The sequence below is a fragment of the Pundamilia nyererei genome, unplaced genomic scaffold, assembly GCF_000239375.1.
Source record: "Pundamilia nyererei isolate P.nyererei 1_Seehausen unplaced genomic scaffold, PunNye1.0 scaffold00031, whole genome shotgun sequence".
NCBI classification, from domain to species: Eukaryota; Metazoa; Chordata; class Actinopteri; order Cichliformes; family Cichlidae; genus Pundamilia; species Pundamilia nyererei.
This window is the reverse complement of record NW_005187432.1, coordinates 275,585-295,805: the sequence shown is the minus strand read 5'-3', so window position 1 is coordinate 295,805 and position 20,221 is coordinate 275,585. Positions and strand designations below refer to the sequence as shown.

At 44.7% G+C, this 20,221-nt stretch overlaps 1 protein-coding gene across 4 annotated transcripts; it reads right to left on the bottom strand.

Annotated features, from left to right (window-relative positions):
- Positions 1-295: 295 nt before the first annotated feature.
- mpz (myelin protein zero) lies at positions 296-14,992 on the bottom strand. 4 transcript variants are annotated; one of them, XM_005728938.1, is made up of 7 exons: positions 14,762-14,992; positions 13,215-13,381; positions 10,486-10,699; positions 9,587-9,716; positions 9,030-9,072; positions 3,847-3,876; positions 296-2,854 (listed from the first exon to the last, which is right to left on the bottom strand). In XM_005728938.1, the coding sequence occupies exons 1-7, from the start codon at positions 14,805-14,807 to the stop codon at positions 2,843-2,845; spliced, it is 642 nt and encodes a 213-aa protein (XP_005728995.1). In that variant the 5' UTR covers positions 14,808-14,992; the 3' UTR covers positions 296-2,842. The 4 variants fall into 4 exon arrangements, with proteins under 4 accessions (XP_005728995.1, XP_005728997.1, XP_005728993.1 ...); XM_005728940.1 differs by lacking the exon at positions 3,847-3,876; XM_005728936.2 differs by having other exon boundaries at positions 298-3,876.
- Between the last annotated feature and the right edge of the window lie 5,229 nt (positions 14,993-20,221).

Genomic DNA, 20,221 nt, shown 5'->3' with positions numbered 1-20,221 from the left:
CTGGTGATCACTGTGCAGCATTTAAAACCGCCAGATTACATCCTCTAAAATGGTCTTTCTGAAAATGCAAAAAGCTTTCAGATAGCTAATAAGGTTAGTGCTGTTCTATAATGAGTTTCACTTCTCTTGCCAGCAGTAAGCATATTCAAATATTTCAAATGGTAACTATATCATTTTGGAAGGACCTTCGTCTTTTGAAAAGTTCATAAAAGTGAGTCTTGGCAGAGATGTACGTGACAAATTTACAGAAAGCTTAGCACTCGGCATAGAAAGAAAGACACGGCAGGCACTTTCAGCTGGGTTTACTTTTGTCTTCTGTTGACAACAGCTGGCGACGTGGGGATTTTATTTTTATTTACGTTCTCTTTACAACATATTACAGTCACCAAAAGTTGTTAGTGGTTCGAAAATGATCACAAGCATTAAAATAAATGTAAAAAAATGTAAGAAGCTCCAGTCATTTCAAATGAAGGAATGTTATTCTGCAACTACGACTAACACGGTTCAAAATACATACAAAACGTGTGTTTAAAAGGCAGTTTTAATGCTGTTTGTCTTACGTCAGGTGTCTGTGTGGCTTTGCTGAAAAAAGAAGAAAACATTCTAACTAATCCATTTGACTGGATAGTTAAACAGCGACTAGTGAAACCAGTTATATCGATGTGGATTTTAGCACCTCCATTCCTGTTATGAATTTTAAAGAAACATTCAAGTCTACGCTTTCCACCCTGCATATTAAGCTCACCAATCGCAGTCCATCTTTGGCTCAGGGTTGGGGAAGGAGCACCTTTAAAAGAAAGCTCTGGGGGAAGAGGAGGCTCTATCTGTAGTGATACATATGGATTTTTGGCTGGGCTTAACACACCAGATAAGTCTCTTCCTCTAAAGATTTCTCCCACAGCAAGCACCTTCTCCCCCCATCTTTTTTTTTCCTTCCCAGCCACATCGCGCTGCATCTAGGGCTAACCAAACCCTTATCCACCCTTCATCTTCTCTCTGACTCCGCACAACAACCTTGATTTCCCTTCATCTTTGAATAAAACATACCATAGAGACAGCCACACAGTACCTTCCATAACACACAAGGTCAGAAATATGACATATTCCAAAGAGTTACATTACATTTCCTCCCTGCCTCCATAAACATGTTCTCCATGTGTTTTCTTGCACACATGTAAAAAAGCCTCAGAAACATTTGCTTTACTTGGGGTGACATACTGCTTTTGTTTTTTAAACTTCACATGTAATCAAATTTTTAACACTTTTAACAAGACACACATATACATAAAACACGCAATGGCGACCGGAAAAGAGCTAGCTAGATTATAAGTTTTTGTTTGGCGTCTTCAGTGAGGACTAAAGGCGGATTTGTGCCCATCCGTTTCTTTCCTCTGGAAGTAGTGGGCAGAGGAGAACCTTTTGGCTTTCGAACCAGCAGAAAAAAAAGACAGTAAAGGGCCGGAGAAGAAGGGCTGGCAAAGGGACGTGCCCCTTAGGGAGGTGGTGCTTGAAGGGCAAACGAGAGGGCGTTGGTCGATCACTGGTGAACACGAAGGGAGGGGAGAGAGAGAGAGATGTCCATCACCGAGTTGAGAAAAGACAAGAAGCAAGAGGAGGAAGGACAGAAGAGAGAGGAGCAGAGCATTGAGCTGTAGGCCTGGCAGTCAGATAAGGAGAGGCTTAAAGAGTGGAGTGGATTGTGTGTAGGCCTTTTCTGTGGGGGAATAATGCAGTGCAGACTCACTAACCGGCAGGAAGAGGAAGAGATAAAGGAAGTCAAAGACGTTAAGGACGGCGAGAACGAAACAGGGAGTTTAGAGAGAGGAGATGATTCTCAAGATGGGAGCTGACATGAAGAGCGAATAACAGAGGAGAGGAGACCGCAGAGGAGGCAGGGAGGGAGATGTAGAGAGAGATATCTTGTTACCAGCACACGCTAAAATAATTAGCCCTGGGTTGGCGAGGAGAAACGTGCAAGCGGATTAACTGGACCTAAAATAACTCTGAAGCTGCACCTCTTCCTGGTAAGCTCTTTTGTCAGACTCGTGAGAGCGTTCGCCAGCCTCGGGGGCCGTGACGTCATTCCAGGTTGTCAGTCCCCGGCCGTCGAGTCAACAGCAAACCGCCTCATGCACTTAGCGCAAACAGCACAGCAGGGCCCCCACCACCACCACCTGCTCTGCTCACCTCTCTCTTCCACCCCCTTCCCCCAATCGCCTGTCGTCTGAAAAATGTGCAGCTGTTACAGTAAGCCCGTACGCTCTTATAGGACCAGAAATAGCCCCCTTTAGCCAGGGCAGGGACACAGCGACAACCTCCATTAGCTCAAATGTGAGAGGATTGAATCACCCCAAGCTCGAGGGCTTGAACCTCTATCTGCGCCGGCTGAGAGCAGGAATCATATTTCGCTCCCACTATCACTCTCCTGTCCCTCTCTGTCTCGCTTTTTCTCTGTCTAAAGTCCAGAGTGCACTCACAGCTCCGCTTAGTGTGTGTGTGTCTGTGTGTGTGTGTGAGTGCGTGTGTGATTGAGTTGTAAACATTAAGCGGGGACATTCAGGGGACTCTAAACATGAGGGGATATCTTTCAGGTTCCTCTTAAGGAAGTTATGTACATAGTTAGGCCCTAAACAGTTTTACAGTTTGCCCAATGAGCGCATACAGGATCTCCGGCGAGGCGTCGTGAAAATTATTTGACACCATTGCCGCTGATATAGTGGGACTATTCTTACAGCCAGTGCTGTCTTGAAAGAGTAGAGATAATAGAAAATAATGGGGGTTGCATCAGGCTGGGCGGAAAAGGAGGGAGCAGACTAGAGGATTGGAGGCAGTCATGGAGAAGTCAGACCTTTATCTACAGGAGGAAGAAAAGAGGGAAGGGAGGTGAGAGAAAGAGAGAGAGAGAGAGAAACAGGATAGAGCAGTTAGCATATAAATCACTTCTGTAATTTGAATTAACAAGAAAGTCAGGAAATTCACAGTGAAAGGAGGAAGAAATGGAATAGGAGAGGGGAAGAGAAGGAAGATCAGTGTGAGGTGAGAAAGTTGGAGTTTGACATGTCGCCTCTGAAAAAAGCAAATTGGCTTGTCCCTGCAGCCAGGGCTTCGTGATGCGTATCGGACGCACTTGGAGAAAGCTCTTCTTTTTTTTTTCGGTGGATAGGATCACAATGAAAGGAACCAGAAAGGCAGAACCCAGGGAGCAGCTTTTTAGATTTTGTTATCAAACCAAGCCGTCTTAGGGTCTCGCTTCAAATGGCATATCTTATGACCTGACAAAAGCACTCGGGGTGCTGGCTGGTGTAAGAGATTATCACGACATCTAAGATCTCAGCCAGTATAGCTGCGTTTATAATCATCAGCCTGTGACAGGAGCAGTTATGATTTGACTCATTTATTCAGGGACTCAGGTTAGCGTTGTGGGTTGAAAGCAGGTTTGTGGTATCTCAATAGACTTCCCACTCTCTTATCTTCGATGGGTCCCCCACCTCCCTCTCTCGTGGTCTGTTATTTGAAGGTGAGCTGATTGGCGAGCCTGGAGAGGAAGCCAAGCGGTTCGGACCTCCCTGTCCCTCCTTCACCGCTGGGGCCCTCCTCACCATTTCTGCGAGTCAGCTCCAGCTCGATGGTCATCAGTACCCGACCCGAGCCCTCCTCTCCTCCTCCCCCCGCCCTCTCTGTTTTTCTGACTATGGTTCGCTGCTGCTGCTTGGGCTGGGCCTTCCCCACCGCCTGGCGTACGGGCTGGAGCAGCCGGTCAGCGAACCCGCCCCAGCCCCTCCCCGTATCCTATTTCTTATCCTTGCGTGACTCCTGCTTCTTCTTTTCCGAGGTGGCCGCCTTCACCTTGGAGGGGTCGGCGGGAGGCACAGGGCCCTGTGGGGGGAGGAGGGAGAGGGGAATTGGGGGGAGAACAGGGGAGGAGAGTCACTTCAGGAGGAAAGGAGCGTGAGGAAGAAGAGAGAAAAGAAGGGGGGGGTGACACAGGTGTGTTAGAGGTGAGAAGATGAAATATGGGGTTAGCAGGATGGGTGGAAATGTGAAGAGGAGAGAGAAAAACACATTTAGGTGGAAGAGGAGGAGGAGGAGGGTGAGGAGGTAGAGAGAGAGTTCTTTTAGGGGAGGGGGTAGCAAGTGAGGGGGGGCGGTGTCCAGAGCTGTAAGGGGGTGACAAAACAGGTAACCATGCGTTAGGATGGGACCCAGTGGCAGGTAGGCTCCATACACCTGTGACAACTGAGTGACAATTGATGATTAACAAACAGACAAACACACACACACATGCAGAGTAGATTTTGATTGGCTATTGAGCAAATATTTCCCTTGAATTATTTACATATCCAGTGTCTTTGAATTTGGCCTTGGTTTGTATGAATTAACTCTTTGCCGTCCTTGTCTCGGTCAAAAATAGATCCCTTTACTCTATCAGCCACATTCACCCATTCACTCCCACACATTCACGCAGTGCTTTTTATACTATACATACAGCACTTTTACTTTCACTTATCAAACACACATAAATGACACATCAGGTGCAGTTTCAGTGTTTTGAAATATCTCGCCTAAGGACGCTTTCGCATGCCGACTGAAGGCACCGGTGATGAAACCACCGACCTTCTCATTAGTGGACGATCTGCTATTCCTTCTGAGCCACCGCTGGATCCTTCAAAGAAAATGTTTACAAATGTCTCAAATTTAGCTGGAAAGCGTTTTCATCTAGGTTACATTTCAGTGCTGAACATTATTCCTCTGACTGGAGTTCACTACGGAGTGAAGACCTTTAGCTCAATGCGAGGAAGCCGTTTAAACACTGTTGAAAGTGCTGCTGCAGATGGAGCCGGGACAGTTAAACGCCACGCATTGAACTCTTTTTAATTATTTTTAAAAGAACGCTTTTTCATGATTAAAATCGAGATAATTTTGCTTTAAAGTCTGACTTTGTGACTTATAAATAATTATACTGTTGTCATTTTTCTTCTCCCGTTTTTATGTGTTTCGCTTGTTGTTCAAATACATAAATGGTGAAAATCCAATATGTTTGCACGACCGTATTGAAAAGAAATGCATCTCTTGGGGGGTTAGCCTGTTAAATATGAAACATGTTTTGATCCCAGACACGCTTCATTCGACCATTAAATACTAGATGTCTGGTATATGTTTTAGACTTTTACAGTTACACCAAGAACAGAAAAATTAAATCATTTCCAGGGTAGCTGCACTTTGAGGCACAGCATCCCATCACATTTAAAAAGGGCAGTTCCAGGGTCAGAGTGGCAACAGAAAATTAAATATTTCTGAAGTATCTAACTGAGCTACTGAATAAATAATAACTAAAGTGTACAGGGGAATAGTCGTTATAAATCTTCAACACTGTTTTGCTGTAGCTGTGGTCAGGGACAGACCTGCGTAATCTCTTAACATCATCCAGGCCTCCGGTTACCCTTTGAGGGTTTGGGTTAAGGTTAAGTTATGCATCATAACAGAAGAACTGAGAGCTAGGTACACTTCACTTAATTTTTAAAAGTAACATGCTCTAGTTTGAGAGCACGCTTGTTTAACCTGTGGCTAAAACACACTCTAACCCTAAACCTGAACGAGCCAAACTCTTTATTTAGCTTCTGCTTATGTAACTTTGCAGTTTTACTGGCAGTCCTTCTGTTTATTGTTTGTGTGTTTTCTAAAAAAAAAAATCTCCTATAAGAAATCTATAAACGCAGGAGGAGGAGAGAGGGAAAATGAAGTAAAGTGTTGCTTCATTTGAGCACAACAAATCCAGGAGGAAAGACTTGACCAAGTGGAGATAAGGTCAAGGCAACACTTAACTTTACAATAACTGTATTCCAGTGCATTAACCCCTGAGTTAACCTATTGAAAACTATCACAAGCGCATGATAATGCTTTGATGGAGCCTAATAAAACTTTGCTCGTATGTAATGGTTTTTATAATGCCATTCCTTTTGAACCCCGGGTCAGCATAGTGTTGTCGTGTTACAGAGAACAGAGTGAAGAGGGAAGCGTGCCGGATATGAGGCTTTGAGACTGAAATACTTCTCCTCTAATACGTGAGGTTAGTCAACAGTGGAAAGCACACTAGAGGCGGTTTCTACCCACTGAAGCTCCCAGTAATAATACCCCGCTGATTGCATTAGAAAATTTATCTTCTTTAATTACGCACTCTGCAGAAGCTGCACACACAGACGGCAGTTGAGACACACAGTGCAACCAACTCGACAGGGAAGCTGCAAGGGCCGTCCGGTGTCATTATCTTCGATCATGCTTACATTCTCTCATACATCACTGTATTGTTTACCATTATGCATCCCACGATAGGCTCGAGTTTTGCACTGCAGTGTTTTCCATAGCTCCCACGCTAACGACGGGCTTGCTTCGTAAACACACTCCAGCCTGCTTATGCAGAACGCAGTACCACCCTCGTTACAGGGGCTGCACACACTTCAAAGGAAATGTGGGTACAGTGGCAAAATAGGAGGGACTGGCGGGGAGGTAGATAGGTAGGTAAGTGGCTGCGTCCCGTGCTGCATACTAAAAAGAGAAGGTGACAGGTGAGGAGGGAGATTGAGAGGTAGATGAAGATCGAGAGGTAGTGATTTTCTGTCTGGAACCAAAGCTGATCAGAACCCAGAATACCTGAGGAGGGAGAGGAGAGAAACTGGAACGGGAGAGAGGAAGGGGGCGGCGGGGCGTGGAGTGGAGTGGAGGGTGAGGAGGCAATCGGCAGAGAGAAAGAAAGAGAGAGTTAAAAAAAATGAAAGAGCAAAGAAGGAGTTACAGATAGATGCTTCTAATGGTCAGCAAGGTAGTCGAAGGCATGGAGAGAGGAGGAAGATGCGACTCAAGAGTGGGAGACAGGGGACCGGATAAAAGGAATCTGAATGAGAGAGAGAGTGTGCGAGGGAGGGAGTGGAGTGAAGTGAGGCAATTGGGGAGTGGAGAAGAATGGGTGGGTTGTGTGTCTGTGTGTGTGTGTCTGTGCTAAGATCGATACTGAGTGCACTCAATTATCATTCCAGTACAGTGCGTGTGTGTGTATGCGTGTTCAATCCTGTGAGCTTTCTTATGTGTGTGGCTGCAGGGTAAAGTCCTCTTCCACAACTCCACCTAATGGGGAGTAGCGGGCACCACAGGGTTCCTTTGTCTCTCTGTCTCGCTCACCCTGTTGTTCACTTCCCTGCCCAAAAGCCTTTTTTGAGATTTGTAGTGCAAGCCCAGCAAACAGAGGAGCGACGAAGACGGCGATGCTGATGCAAAATTGTGTCATGTCAGCAGAGCCTCCTAATAAGGGCTATTTGATCAAACAACCACTTATGAGCGCACTGTAAACTCCCACGAGTCCTCTCTGTGTGTGGTGCAGCTAGAAGACCAGAACCAGCTCAGAGGAGCAAAATAAATAAATAAGCTAAAACACACTGGAGAGTGAGCTCAGATGGAAAAGCTGTTTTCGCTGTATATTTTTCTTCCAAGCAGAGACTTGCAGGAGAGTAACTGCAAATGACAACGTTGTCAAATATTTCAGTGTCCTTTTGGCGGCGAGTTATTTATTCATATATGCACTGTCATCCGCCGCAGGCACTTGAGAGCAACTGACTGCAGCTCAAGAATAACCTGACAATCATATGACAGTAGAAAGGAAAGAAGAAGACAGAAGGAGGAAGCGGGGCTCCGGGGAGATGAGAATGAGTGCACTTGTTTAAGGTAGGAGGAAGTCTTGGTCCTTGCCGGTGTCGCCCTCTAGGTTTACGCTACAGGGGCAACATGGCACACTCCGGAGCCCGCCACCGCTTTACAGTTTGCTTCTACCTGTGGCTAAATGACTTGCTGTTACAATAACACCTTTGATCTCCTGCCGCGGATATCTTTACACGTCTCTCGTTTCAAAGCCGAGTCTTGATTGTTGAAAACGCCTTGAACTCAAATCCTTTGACTTCTGTCTCTCTATTTTTTTCTTTTTCTTTTTTTATTATCAGCATGCAAAGCATACAGTCGATTACAACCCTGCAGCCCCCACATTACCACAGAGTAATCAAACAGAACTTGCCCTGGTGCACAAAAGAATACAAGCCACCAAAATGTCTGATTAATCCACCTCTTGAGGCTATCACACCCCCATGAGGAACAGAAGGGGGAAAAAATACACCAACTCCTTGGCGTGCAGCAGCGTAAAACCACTGATAACAGCCCAGACCATAATAGACCCCGTGATTTTCATTTGACTCCCAGTGAGCAAAATCAGCAGCTCCCGTCCATTTCCCCACTGCGAGCAATCATAGTCCCATTCAGTAAGGCAATAGCATTAGTGCCATAACCTGGCCTCGGCCATTTCACAGTCACTGGTTTGAGTTTTTCCTTCTTTTTTTTTTTGTTTTTTGCCCCGTAGCTGTGTACTGGCACCATAGTGTTAGGACGCCTCCCATCCCACCCCCGAGGGAGCTGAAGCAGTGGTGAGGACCACGAGAAAGAAAGGTGTGACGGTGTGGGCTTTAAAGCACTACGAACGCTGAGACGACACAAGAATTTAACAGCTTGAACACTGTTATTAGTGTTAGCGGGCCCGGCTTTGAATGGCATGTTATTTTGTTGTTGATATGTTGCTGAGAGGAGGAGCCGGCTGAGTGTGAGGGCATACTCGAGCTGGTTGGACTGGCATTGGGGGAATGCGATTAGGAAACTGTGCCGTTATGCACTGTCATGTTGGATGTGTGCTATTGTGTTGCTGCACTGCAACAGAGGAGATGAATATTCCCTCTGACAACATGTTTCCTGAGCCCAAATACTCAAACACTGAATGCCATTGTAACCTCTCCAAAAGCACATCATTTTACTATTAGCGCCTGAATGTGACAGCAAACCAATCTGTTGCTTTTGGTGTTGTCGGCTGGATGTGTATATGCGCCGGTCTGTGTGTGTGTCTGTGTGTGTGGTGGGGCTGGAAGGAGGCAGAGGAAGAAGAGGAGCGGGGGCAGGAAGGAGAGGAAGAGAGGCATGTGGAGTAAGTAGAAGGAGAAACTTGCCTGTCTCTGCTGTGAACCCTCTTTCTTTTTCTTGCCATGTTTGCTGGAGGGGACAAAAGAAAGACAATGTCAGGATGTCGAATCTATCTCTCCCTCCAGTGGTCACAGGGCTGCATTGCCTGGCAGCCATCATAAAGAACATCAACTTAATCTACTGGCCCTGTCTCAAGCACAGCCCCCAGGTGCTAGATGTGTTAAGATCTCATAAGACTGGAAGATTGGAAGGGTATAAGCAAGATGATGAATCTGTCATTTTCATGATCTAGTAGATAATCCACTCAGAAACCTTCACTTCACTACTTTTAATCATCTCGCCTTGGACCTGAGCAGTACTGTTTTTAGATTAAATCTAAATCGAGAGATCATTATCTGTGTCTTTACAGCTGACTAACTTCAATTTTAAACTCCGCACACCTAACCAAATCAAATCGTGGTACAGCAGTTATGCCAGCTTGGCCACGCAGGTGTCCATGCCAGGGATGGGCTCCGGCTTCAGCTCCAGTCCCTGGCAAAAACCCGACTGGCAGAGAGCCGCCGGCCACAGGCCGGGCACTGACCTGACACTGAGGCTGAAGACTCGGCGTGCCACCAGGAACCTCATCAGGTAGTAGATGACCACGATGAGCACCAGCAGGCCCAGGACCACCCCGATGATAGCTCCTGTGATCACGCCAGCCTGGATGGGCACTATGAGTGGACGAGAGGAAAAAGCAGATGAGGAAAGGTCAAAAAGGACAAAGATGGAAAAGTGGCAGTGGAAAGCAAATGCCAGGTTGAAGTCAGGAGTGTTCATAAGAAAAAAAAATAGTAAAGGAGATGGAAAAGAAACGATGCTGTCATTTGTGGGAGGAAATTGGTAGGAGAGGAAAGGGTAAACAAAGCTAAAAGGAAAGTGAATAAGAGATGAAAGAAGCAAAGAAAAGTAAAGCAAAAGATAAAATAAAGGTTGAATGAAAGATTAAAGATACCAGCACAGTGAAGGTAGAGAAGGAGATGAAGCGACAGAGAGATAAGGTAGAATAAAGGTGAGATCAGAGAGAGAGTCATGGAGAGAGGTGCTGAGGGAGAAAGTGGAAGACGATGGCGTAGGGGATGGAAGAGAGAAATGGGAGGAGAAGCTGAGAAGGAGGGGGAGAGAAGAAGTGAAAGGGAGGCAGTGATAGCAATCGCAAATAGAGAAAGAGATAAAATTGTAATTGATTTCATTTAACGGGAGGTGCGAAGAATTCGAAATGAGGCAAAGCAACGACTGGTTTGAAGACAGTCGCTTGATTCGGATGAACGGCGAGAACTGAGATTAATTTCAGAGTTTCAAATGATTAAAACAAATGAGAACAGTTCACTTTCAATGGAAAAAAAAAAAAAAAGAATCACTGAAATATAGCATTCAGGGCGGGTGGGAATCTAGCAAGCAGGAATTTAATTTAGGAGACAAACCCCCCACAGGACGTCTCACCTTTCTCAAACACCAGCAGTCGGACACTGGAAGGCCGGCCCACTATGTCAGGGGGGTTCTTGGCGTCACAGGTGAAGGTGCCGTTGTCATTGAGCTCCAGGTTTTTGAGCAGGATGGATCCGTCACGGCGACCTGGGTTTCCCACAAACTCCAGTCTGTCTCTAAAGGGACCCTTGTTGTCAACGTAGGCAGCACCACCAGTGTAGTGGAAGATCTACAAAGGACAGTCAACACACTGTCACTCTGACTAATGCTGCATTTGGATGTTTAGTAAGTAGAGCAGCAGATCAGACCTGTGATTTCCTGCAATAACAAATTTTGCCACTATTTGTGTGCATTTTTAAAAAATATAGAGATGCACGAAGCACCTGTCAGGGGGACACTCATGGAGCATCAGAAAAAAATAGGGCACAGCTTTTAAAACTGGCAAGCAGCTTTACACGAGGGCCAGAAAATAATATTCAAAAGCAGCTCCTGAGGGGTGTAGCAAATGTGACGCCAATTACTACCGCACGAAAAACATATACAACATTTATAACTAATATATGGTGGATAATTGATAACTGAGGGGGTTTGGGGAATTCCAGGGAGTGGATCAAATCCCAGTGAAACATATGAGCAGTCTATTGTTTTGCATTTATAACCTATTAATTATTAAGTCCATTCAGCGTGCTGCCATTACTGCAGCAGCAAGTCTACAGTCATTACCGCTGCCTGCTGACACTGACTGCGGTGACCTATAGATAGTTTAACTGACAGAGTTAGCCAGTTTACAGTTTCTGATGCAGACGTTGTGCTTGTTTGGTTGCCCTATTTAGAGGTTCTTATCTTTCCCAATAATACAACAGTAGGTTGTATTAAATTAGCCCATTCTTGATTTATTCCACCACCACAGCTCCCAGAGCAAGAGCTAGCTACCTGTTTCACTGTATTAAATTAAGCAGATGCACACTAATCACTGTGGTACTGCAGTTAGCCATGATGTTGTTACTGGGAACAAAGCACTTTTTCTTAATAGTTTTGGTCTGTTTCTTGTGCACATCTTGTGCTCTGCACACACAGGTTAATGTATATGGTCTCAAACCAGGCAGCTTACAGCTTATTGAAGGCTTGTAAATCTCACTCCTGCTGGACCAGCTTAAACTGCAGTATTGACTGCACAGTGTTGTCAAAGGTAGTTTTACATGTAAAGCAATTTAAAAGCCGGAAGCAAAGGAGAGCTTTGCATTTAGATGTCTGCATATTGTCGTGGCTTCTGGTTCTTCTTCCTGGAAGAAGTGCCGTGACTTTTAAAATGATGACACGCCGTCACCAAGTATTGATTATTAAACATTAAATGGTCACAGTGGCAGAATAAGGGTAATGCTCTGGATTTTACAAGGTCAAGGTCAAATGTGTCTTTCAAGGTTTCATCTATAAATAAAGACCTGAGGCCTGCGGTTGCTGTTACCAAGTCCCACGTGAAAAGAAGAGGACCTTTCATATGATTAACGTGTCAGAAATCAAGTATGACATTTTAAAGGGACAAATGCAGCGTGACAACAGATAGAGATATGAAACTGTAAATCTGTCCAGGCAGGGAAAGAAATGAGCGACTGAAGATAAGTGAGGAAAAAAATAAATAAAAGAAGAAGAGAAGTCTAGTTTCAAAGTGAGGCCACCGCGGGAGACAGATGAAGGCGAAGGAGGTGAGGGAAGGACATAATGAGAGAGGAGGGGAGGGACAAAGAAGGTAGAGCTGTGGAGGAGGAGATTAAGGGAGGTGGACAGAGGGAGGCGCAGTCAGGATGGGGAGATAGAGAGATTAGAGAGATGGCAGGATGATAAGGGCAGGGAGAGTGAAATTAAAGAGCAGGAGGCAGGTGATGCAGCGGGAGGAGTGGGGAGATTAGCAGAGAACGTTGCTTTTAGTTAGTGCAGATGTTAGAGTAAACTGAGTACTTGTGTATGATGACATTTCAGATATGCACAGTACTGCATTTGCTGGATTAAACATGGATTTGTTTTTGGATAACCGCGCTCCCTCAGTGCTCTACAAATCACTTTGTGAATTTTGGAAGACATTTAAAATACAGACATCCGAAGATTAAAGAACATCTCCCGAGAGAAATCAAATCGCGTGGCCTCCAAAAGAAAACCACACCTTCTTCCTATTATCGGTTTTCTCCCTTTGCTTGCTGCGTTTCACAGAGATGGTGAAAACAATAAAAAGTCTTTTGGCAGAAAATATAGACATTGTTGGCAAGTCTAAATTTCTGTCAGTGCAGCAGACTTGTGTACTTCCCTCCTAAATATTTATACATGACTTTGTGAATGTGAGAACAGTGGGAGTAAACAACATAAGAATGTCATTCATGCAAATAGCAAAAAAGGAGGGAAGGCTCTCCTGCTGCAGCCCGCCTTAGTGATTTACATCTGGCTCTTTAGCTGCCAAATGCTCCATTATTTCAACAGCTAGACGCTATCGTTGGCTGTCTGCTGTATAATTCTGGACAAGAGATGTTTTACTGACACAGCTGCATGCTGCAGATGAAAACAACACTGTTGTGGGCAGGGAAACAATGGCTTTATAGATACCACACTCGGTGACGTTTCGCTGGAGTTTCATCAAGCGAAGCTTTGATGCGACTATACTTGAATTGCTTGTTCCTTTCAAAGTAGCCGACCTATAAACACACAACCTTTCATTTTGCATAGCGTGTGTATATGTGTGTGAATTTGAGTATTACAGAGATGGAGTCCCGTGAGCCATCGGGCCTGTATGTCCAGGAGAAGGTGACGTCCTCCGAGGTCCAGCGCCAGGAGAAGAAAGAACAGGAGAGTCGGATGTCAGAGCCCACCAAGGCGTGCCGCTCCCAGCCAGTGTAAATCGCTATGGCCTGGGACTGCTCAGGCACTGGGAGACACAAAGCAGGTTTAAGTGGTTAATTCACACATAGAAAGAACAAAATATTCTGGGAGCTCATATTATTTTTGATACTATGAGCTGACCTTCAGGAATCTAAATCTGTAACTACAAAAACACATGTACATAGTTGTTAGTGTGAGCTGGTATAAAAAAATTAACATGCACTGTTTCTTAGAATACCTTGAGTACCTTTGTGAATATTTTTACACCTAAACTGTTATCAATAGACACAATGTAGTCCTCTTTTAGCATAATCCTAGGTGCATGCATATACATCCAGATAGTCACTGACAAACTGCACATTAAGTGGGGTCAAATGTGCCATTGATTCAGAGTTGCACTCAGTAAATATTTGGGTTGTCTCTGAAAGGGGGAGCTTCATTTTCTCTATTGGTATGGATAATGTTGGCCTAATCATGTGCACAGTTTATGCTTGAATAATATTTAATGATCTATGTTAATTCAGTCTTGGCTGCAAAAATCAATATTTTAACTTCCTCCAAAAATGCACTCAGCATCTCAAACAACTACCAAAGCCCCTCGGAGCTGCACAGCCTCGCCGCTGAGCAGTATCTTTTTTTTTGTATTGTTCACTTTCCCTTGGACCGCGCCACCAACGAGTCACAGTATTCTCACTGCTGTATCAACACAAATGCCCTTAAGCACTCTGGAGTTTTCAACACCCAGGGAGTAAAGTTCGCAGCTTTCGCTGTGCACATCCTTGAGCGATAGCCAACCCCCGCAAAACTTGTCAATGAAATCACGCTTGACGTTTTTAATTAAAATTCCGACAAAACATCTGACAGGAGGGAGTTTAGAAAGCTGCCTCCTCGAGAGCAAAAACTCTCAGTTAAAAAGCTGCAATGCTGCTGCTCTTTAAAGTTACATGCTTGGAGACACCTGCTTCGAGAGAGAAGCACAGATGGACGGTGCTGACCCATTTACTGGAATGCATGCAAAAAGAGACTGAATCTTCTACAGGTGTACTGTTTAGTGTGCCTTTTAGATTAAATCAATACAGCAAATGCCAAGATATCAATTAAAATGCTTTAGCTAAGTGTTAATCCAGTGTAGTGGGAGGTATTAGAGTGCACTCTGAGATTGATTCAGTATCAAAGCTATTAGACCTTTTTCATTGTCATCAAGTTTATTAGTTTTCAGGTAGCACAAAACACACAAAAACCCACTTTGCCATATCCTCACATCAATAGAAAGATCATTTCTACATCATCACTTTCAGTAGATTAAGTTAAGTGTGAGCTTTTTTTGTTAGAGAAGTCCTCAAAAATGAAGTTAAAACTTTAAAAGAAGATGTTTTCTTTCATTTTTCCCCCCGTTTTTTTGTTGTTGTTGTTGTTGTTGTTTTACCTATTCCCAGGAGGGCAACCGACGTCAGCGCCAAAAACGTCAGCATGGTCTCTGGCTTCTACGGAGCTCCCAAAAGACTGATGCTGCAGACCCGACTGGAGTCGGTCGAGGAAGAGTCCCTCTCTGGAGGGAGCGTGAGTGGAAGGAGGAGAAAGAAAGAGGTAAAAGAGAGTGGAGGGGTGCAGGATGCCAGGACAGAGGGCTTCAAAACAGGACAACAACAGAAAACCCACTGTCCCAAGTTTTATACCCAACCACACCCCTCGTTCAGGCCTCAGCCCGGCCCATTCCTCCTCTCCTCACACTCCCCTCCTCCCGGCTCGCTCCATTTCCCTCTCTGAAATAAATGAGCGCATGCTGTCTTTTGAAGTGGAAAAGAAAGGCAGGTGACAGACACCTCCTCAGTACAGTAGTTGGTGAATTAATTGGATAAACAATAGGCAACTAGGGGCGAATTTGCAAAGTATGTGCGACATTACAGAGTGATGAATGTGATGTGTCACATTCAACCGTCACCTTGATGTGACTGGGCTGACAGGAGATGCTAATTAACACTTAGTGTGTAGGTGCAGGTAAAGGCGTGTGACGGGGACTCGCGACCATATGCGGCTGCTCTGTATGTGATCACTGCTCGCATGTTAGTATAACATGGAGAGATCCAGCAGAGAGGTCAGTCCAGGGCTCTCTCCTCCATCCCCCATGCTTCACCCCTCATTCTCCTCTCCTTGCACTTTCACCCTGTGGCCCAAACAATGCACCAACTATTTTCTCTCATTCTTCCCCCTCTTCAGATTCCTGTCATTTGCTGACGTCTCGCACTCGAACACAAAGGAGAGAGAGTGGACAGGGCCTGACTGGTGTTTGCCTGTCTGTCAATGGGGCTTTCTTTCTCTCCCTTTCTTTTTCCCTGCCCAGACAAAGCTGCGTATTGAAATCGCAGCACCCACTCCTCAGTTTTCCAGTGGCACAGACAGCAGTATAGTGTGGGGAGAGACATGCTATATATAGATGGGTTGATATGAGGACAAGAGAAGAAGCACCGACGTGAAAGTGAGGCAGCGGCGAGATACAGGCGCAGGGTGAGGAAAATATGGTGAGGAAAATATGAGAAGGAGAGCAACGGTGTGAGCGAGAGTGAAATAAAAAAAAAAAGTCTGATTTCTGGAGGTTTCATTCAATCATTTTGTCACCCGTCATGAATATGGATTCATTTAGCCGCTGGCATATTTGTAGTGAATACATGCTCAAATTAGTAGTTCTCCTCTAGCTTCAGCAAACACACAAGCTGGATACACTCAACATTGAAGTGTAAATCATATCAACCTTGATTCAAGTCCTGCTGCCTCTCTTTAGAATTTGTATATGATGAGTGAGAAGAGCTGGCACTTGACAAGGATGTCCACTTTACCCACTTCACGTCATTATTACACTGAGCCCACTTATCCAAGTTTTCTGGGATAAAAATCAAGGCTCTCGTTTTGCAAGGTAGCACAAAGCCAAGAGAGCAGCAAAGCGCCGAGCATCAGATCAACTGTCTCTCACGTTTCAGACGACAGCATACATTTTTTTTTTTTTTTTGCCACTTGTGACATCCACTCGTTCATCTTAACTCCTCAGATACCCCCCTGACGGATCAGCTGAACAAAATGGACCATCTGCCAACTTGTTGGCGCCATCAACTGTCTAAGCTTTGGCTTGAATGTCTAAATCGCGACATCCTTAACAATTATTGCAGATCCTGCCTTCAGGCCCCAGAGAAACAGGGGGATTCTTTATGAGTCTGGCAGGTGCAGAATGTGGCAAGCACCCAAACTCGTCAGCACCGAGCGATGGTGGCAGCGGCAGCGGCTGAGCTTGGCAGGCAGAAACTGTATCACGTATAGAGCGAAGGCCTCCATTCCTTTAGCTGGCAGTGATATAGCACACTAATGCAGGAGAGGGAGAGCTCATCTGCTGCTAAATTATACAGAGAGGAGAGGTAGAGGAGAGGGAAAAGAGGTACCAGCGGGAAACAGCGGGGAAAACTCGATCTGTAGACCAATTTTAACATTTTTTCTTTTTTTTAGGAAAATTATACACAAGTCCTCAGCTGCACTTTAGTCATATTGAGGTGGACAAGGCTTCACATCAATTGGTGTTATTAGAGATGACTGAATACGCAAAGTACCTCAGGCTTTAGCCACTGTGCGAATGAAACCATCTCAGCTGTCTGCCTGTGTAACCCATCAAGCTTGTTTTCACGGGTGGAGACAGTGGCCTCAGTTGTATTTGGTGAGGGCATGTCATTAGACACCCATATAAATTTATAGAGCACATTTCCTTGTGATTTTCTCATTTCCTTTGACATCAAATTATTTCCAATGGAATGAGGAAAAAAGAACATACCAAGCACACTTTGAAAAGCCCACAGATAAACACAGACTGGGAAGGCATCCCGAGCTGTAGATGTTAGGGGCACTTGTCAGCTCTATCCATGTCTAATTTTTCTGCAATGTGGAGTATGTTTGTCACAGCTGAGTGCAGCACTGATCACAAGGCAGGCTGGCAGATGTGCAGATGTCTTTTTCGAAATGTGGAGGGCTTCTGCGAATGAAGAGCTGCTTTAAGATGGGACTGCTGGAGGGTTTCTTGCCGGTCGAGATGGGAAAAAGACAGAAGAGATACACACCACAGAGGCTGGTTCATACCAAGGTCAAAAGACTAATGACCGTCAACAGCGATCCAATGGAGTGCACTGCAATCTCAACCCCTTAAGCACAAGCATCTCAGTGTGGGCCAAAGTGAAGCGCTGAGAAGTGGGGAACAACAACTGCTGCCATCATAAACCCATCACAAAGCGGTCTCGTTAGCGACTGGATCGACTCGCAGTTTCGCTGAAGGGGTTGAATAATCAAGCGAAACATTTCCATAACCAAATAAGGCAAATGAGCCATGGCGAGCAATTGGCCAGAAAACTGTCAAAAGTTCAGGCTAGAAGGCAGGATTAAATATAAATACAGCCGTGTTATTCCACCATGGGTTTCTAATAGGAGGCAGGTTAACGATGCAGCAACAACAACAAAAAAAAAGGTCAACAGAAGAAAGAGTAGATGACCAAAAGTATGACATGGGTGTGCATTCATTAGTAATCTTTGACATTTAGAGAAGTTATTCTAAGTAGTGGGAAGTGTGTTTTATAGAGCAGCAGCTGCAGCTGCTTAGAGTTACAGTTTGACACACTTTTGGCTCAGTTTAGAGTCAATGGTTTTATTTTCACTGTTTCTGTAAATGTGCAATGATATGAAAGCATCATTGGATTTACAAAGAAAAAAAATTCAAATTTCTGATTCTTTAGTGAAACTGTCGTTTGTTTTCCATACTCTTCATAGCTATCCAAATCTATCCTACTTGAAAAAGTAATCACCCCCTAAACCTAACAGCTGTCTGTGCCATGTTTGCCAAACAAGAACTACAACCAAGCGTTTGGAATGACTGACGAGACTTCCACGTCACTGTGAAGAAATTTTGGGCCACTCTTTGAGCATGAACGGCACGTTTGAGGACATGCCGGGACATCTCAATTTGATCAAAGTCCAGACTGACGACGCCCGCCAGAGCTTTCAAGCTGGTGTGTATCAGGTAACGGTCCTGCTACATAACCCGAGTACATTTGAACTTTCTTCCACAGGATTTTCTGGTAGAGAGCAGAATTCATGGTTCCTTCAATTATGGCGTCCAGGTTCTGAAGCAGCAACTCCACGCCATGCAAACTACCAACACCATGTTTGACTGTTGATATAATGTCATTTTAATGAAATACTGTTAGTTTTGTGCCACGTGTAACAGGACTCAAAACTTCCAAAAAGTTAAACCTTTGTCTTTTCAGTTCACAGATTGTTGAGTCATTTTCTTTTTATAAATCTTAGATCAGCCTCTTTGTTCTCTTTGGTCAGCAGTGGTTTTCACCTTGAACTCTCCCATGGATGCCATTGTTGCTCAGTCTCTTTCATATTGTCAACTGAAACACGAGAAGTCTGCAGTTCCTTTGCGACCTCCTGAATAAGTCGTCGATGTGCTCTTGGAGTAATTTTGGTAGGTCGCTCCTAGGAAGGTTCATCACTGTTTCAAGTTTTCTAAGTTTTCTCCATTTGTGGATAATATCTCTCAGTGTGGTTTGCAAGAGTCCTAAAGCATTAAAATGGGTTTGTAAGACTTTCAAGACTACTAGATGTGACTGGATGTTTCTCAGTTGTTTCTTTACATTGTGTCATATTTTGTTGCTTTGTTGGTAGGTTCTATGTATATGATTTATTGATGCGCAATAATGAGGCCTGTGTGTGTCAACTCAGATTTTCAATAAATGTAGTTAGACACAGTTAATTCACACAGGGTCAGGTAACCTTTGACAAATAGGCAAATAAATAAATCAGAAAGCAGGGAAATATTTTCTACAACTGACTGCAACTGTGCAAGAGGGGAGGACACACTTTGCACCGATCACTAGTGAAATCAAGCTTCCATGCTCACATCCACAGCTATGCCCAGTTTAGAATCATCAGTCACCTTCTGCATGCATGTCTGCAACAAGTACTCTGAGAAAACCTCCAAATGCACTGGAAGAAGATGCAAAAACTGCACACTACACCCGACCGACCAACAGGTTTGCACAAATTTGGAGCACTTGCTAGCTGGTTTTCATTGTTTACTGGATGTAGACTGGTGTTTGTGAAGGTCACGTTGTCTAACACAGCTCTCCACCACTCCGCTCCCATGTCAAATAGTCCTTGCAGAGCCTAGGGGTGTGTTTTGATGGTCCCACTGAGCTCAAACCAGATGGGATGGCGTGTCACTGCAGGATGTTGCTGTAGCCCTGCTGCTCAAAACAGTGTTGCTTTGAATGCTGAATAAATTTCCAGCAGTCTCACCTGCTAAGTCCCCCCTCCCCAAAAGCCACACACCATTACAGCTCATCCTCTGTCCTTCATGGTGTGAAGCACACATGCAGATGCTCAGCAAACCAAAGTCCAGATTTCCACCTCATCTAATGTGTATTTGTTGAGTTTATTGGCCTTGTTTTTCTTAATGTCCTTCAGCAGTGGTTTCCTTGCAACAGCTAGAGTATGACAGACTGATTCACACAGACTTCACCTAGCAGTTGAGGTTAAGATACTTGAACTCAGGGAAGCACCGCTGTGATGCTTGTGGTGCCTGAGGTGCTTTTTTTCCAGACTGACTGACCTTCATGTCTTAATGTAATGATGGACTGCTGTTTCGGTTTACTTGGCAGCGCTGTTGTTGCCATTGAAAAGGGGTTTATTTGCTGTGCTGTACCAACATTAGCTTGGCACGGGGAAAAAAGATGATTTCAAAGAAAAAAATAAGGTAATACATGTTTTTTTTTAAATCTCTTTTGATGACTCAGGTGATGTGAAGAATCGCAGACATAAGCAGCATTGTTTTACACAGAGGGGGGAAAACATC

Coding starts and splice junctions, on each gene's coding strand:
- mpz (XM_005728936.2), bottom strand. CDS start 14,807: ATGCTGACGTTTTTGGCGCTGACGTCGGTTGCCCTCCTGGGAATAG. Junction 10,700..13,214: donor GCTCACGGGACTCCATCTCT/GTAATACTCAAA, acceptor TGTCCTTTGTAG/ATCTTCCACTACACTGGTGG. Junction 9,073..9,586: donor GTCTTCAGCCTCAGTGTCAG/GTCAGTGCCCGG, acceptor TGTCCCCTCCAG/CAAACATGGCAAGAAAAAGA.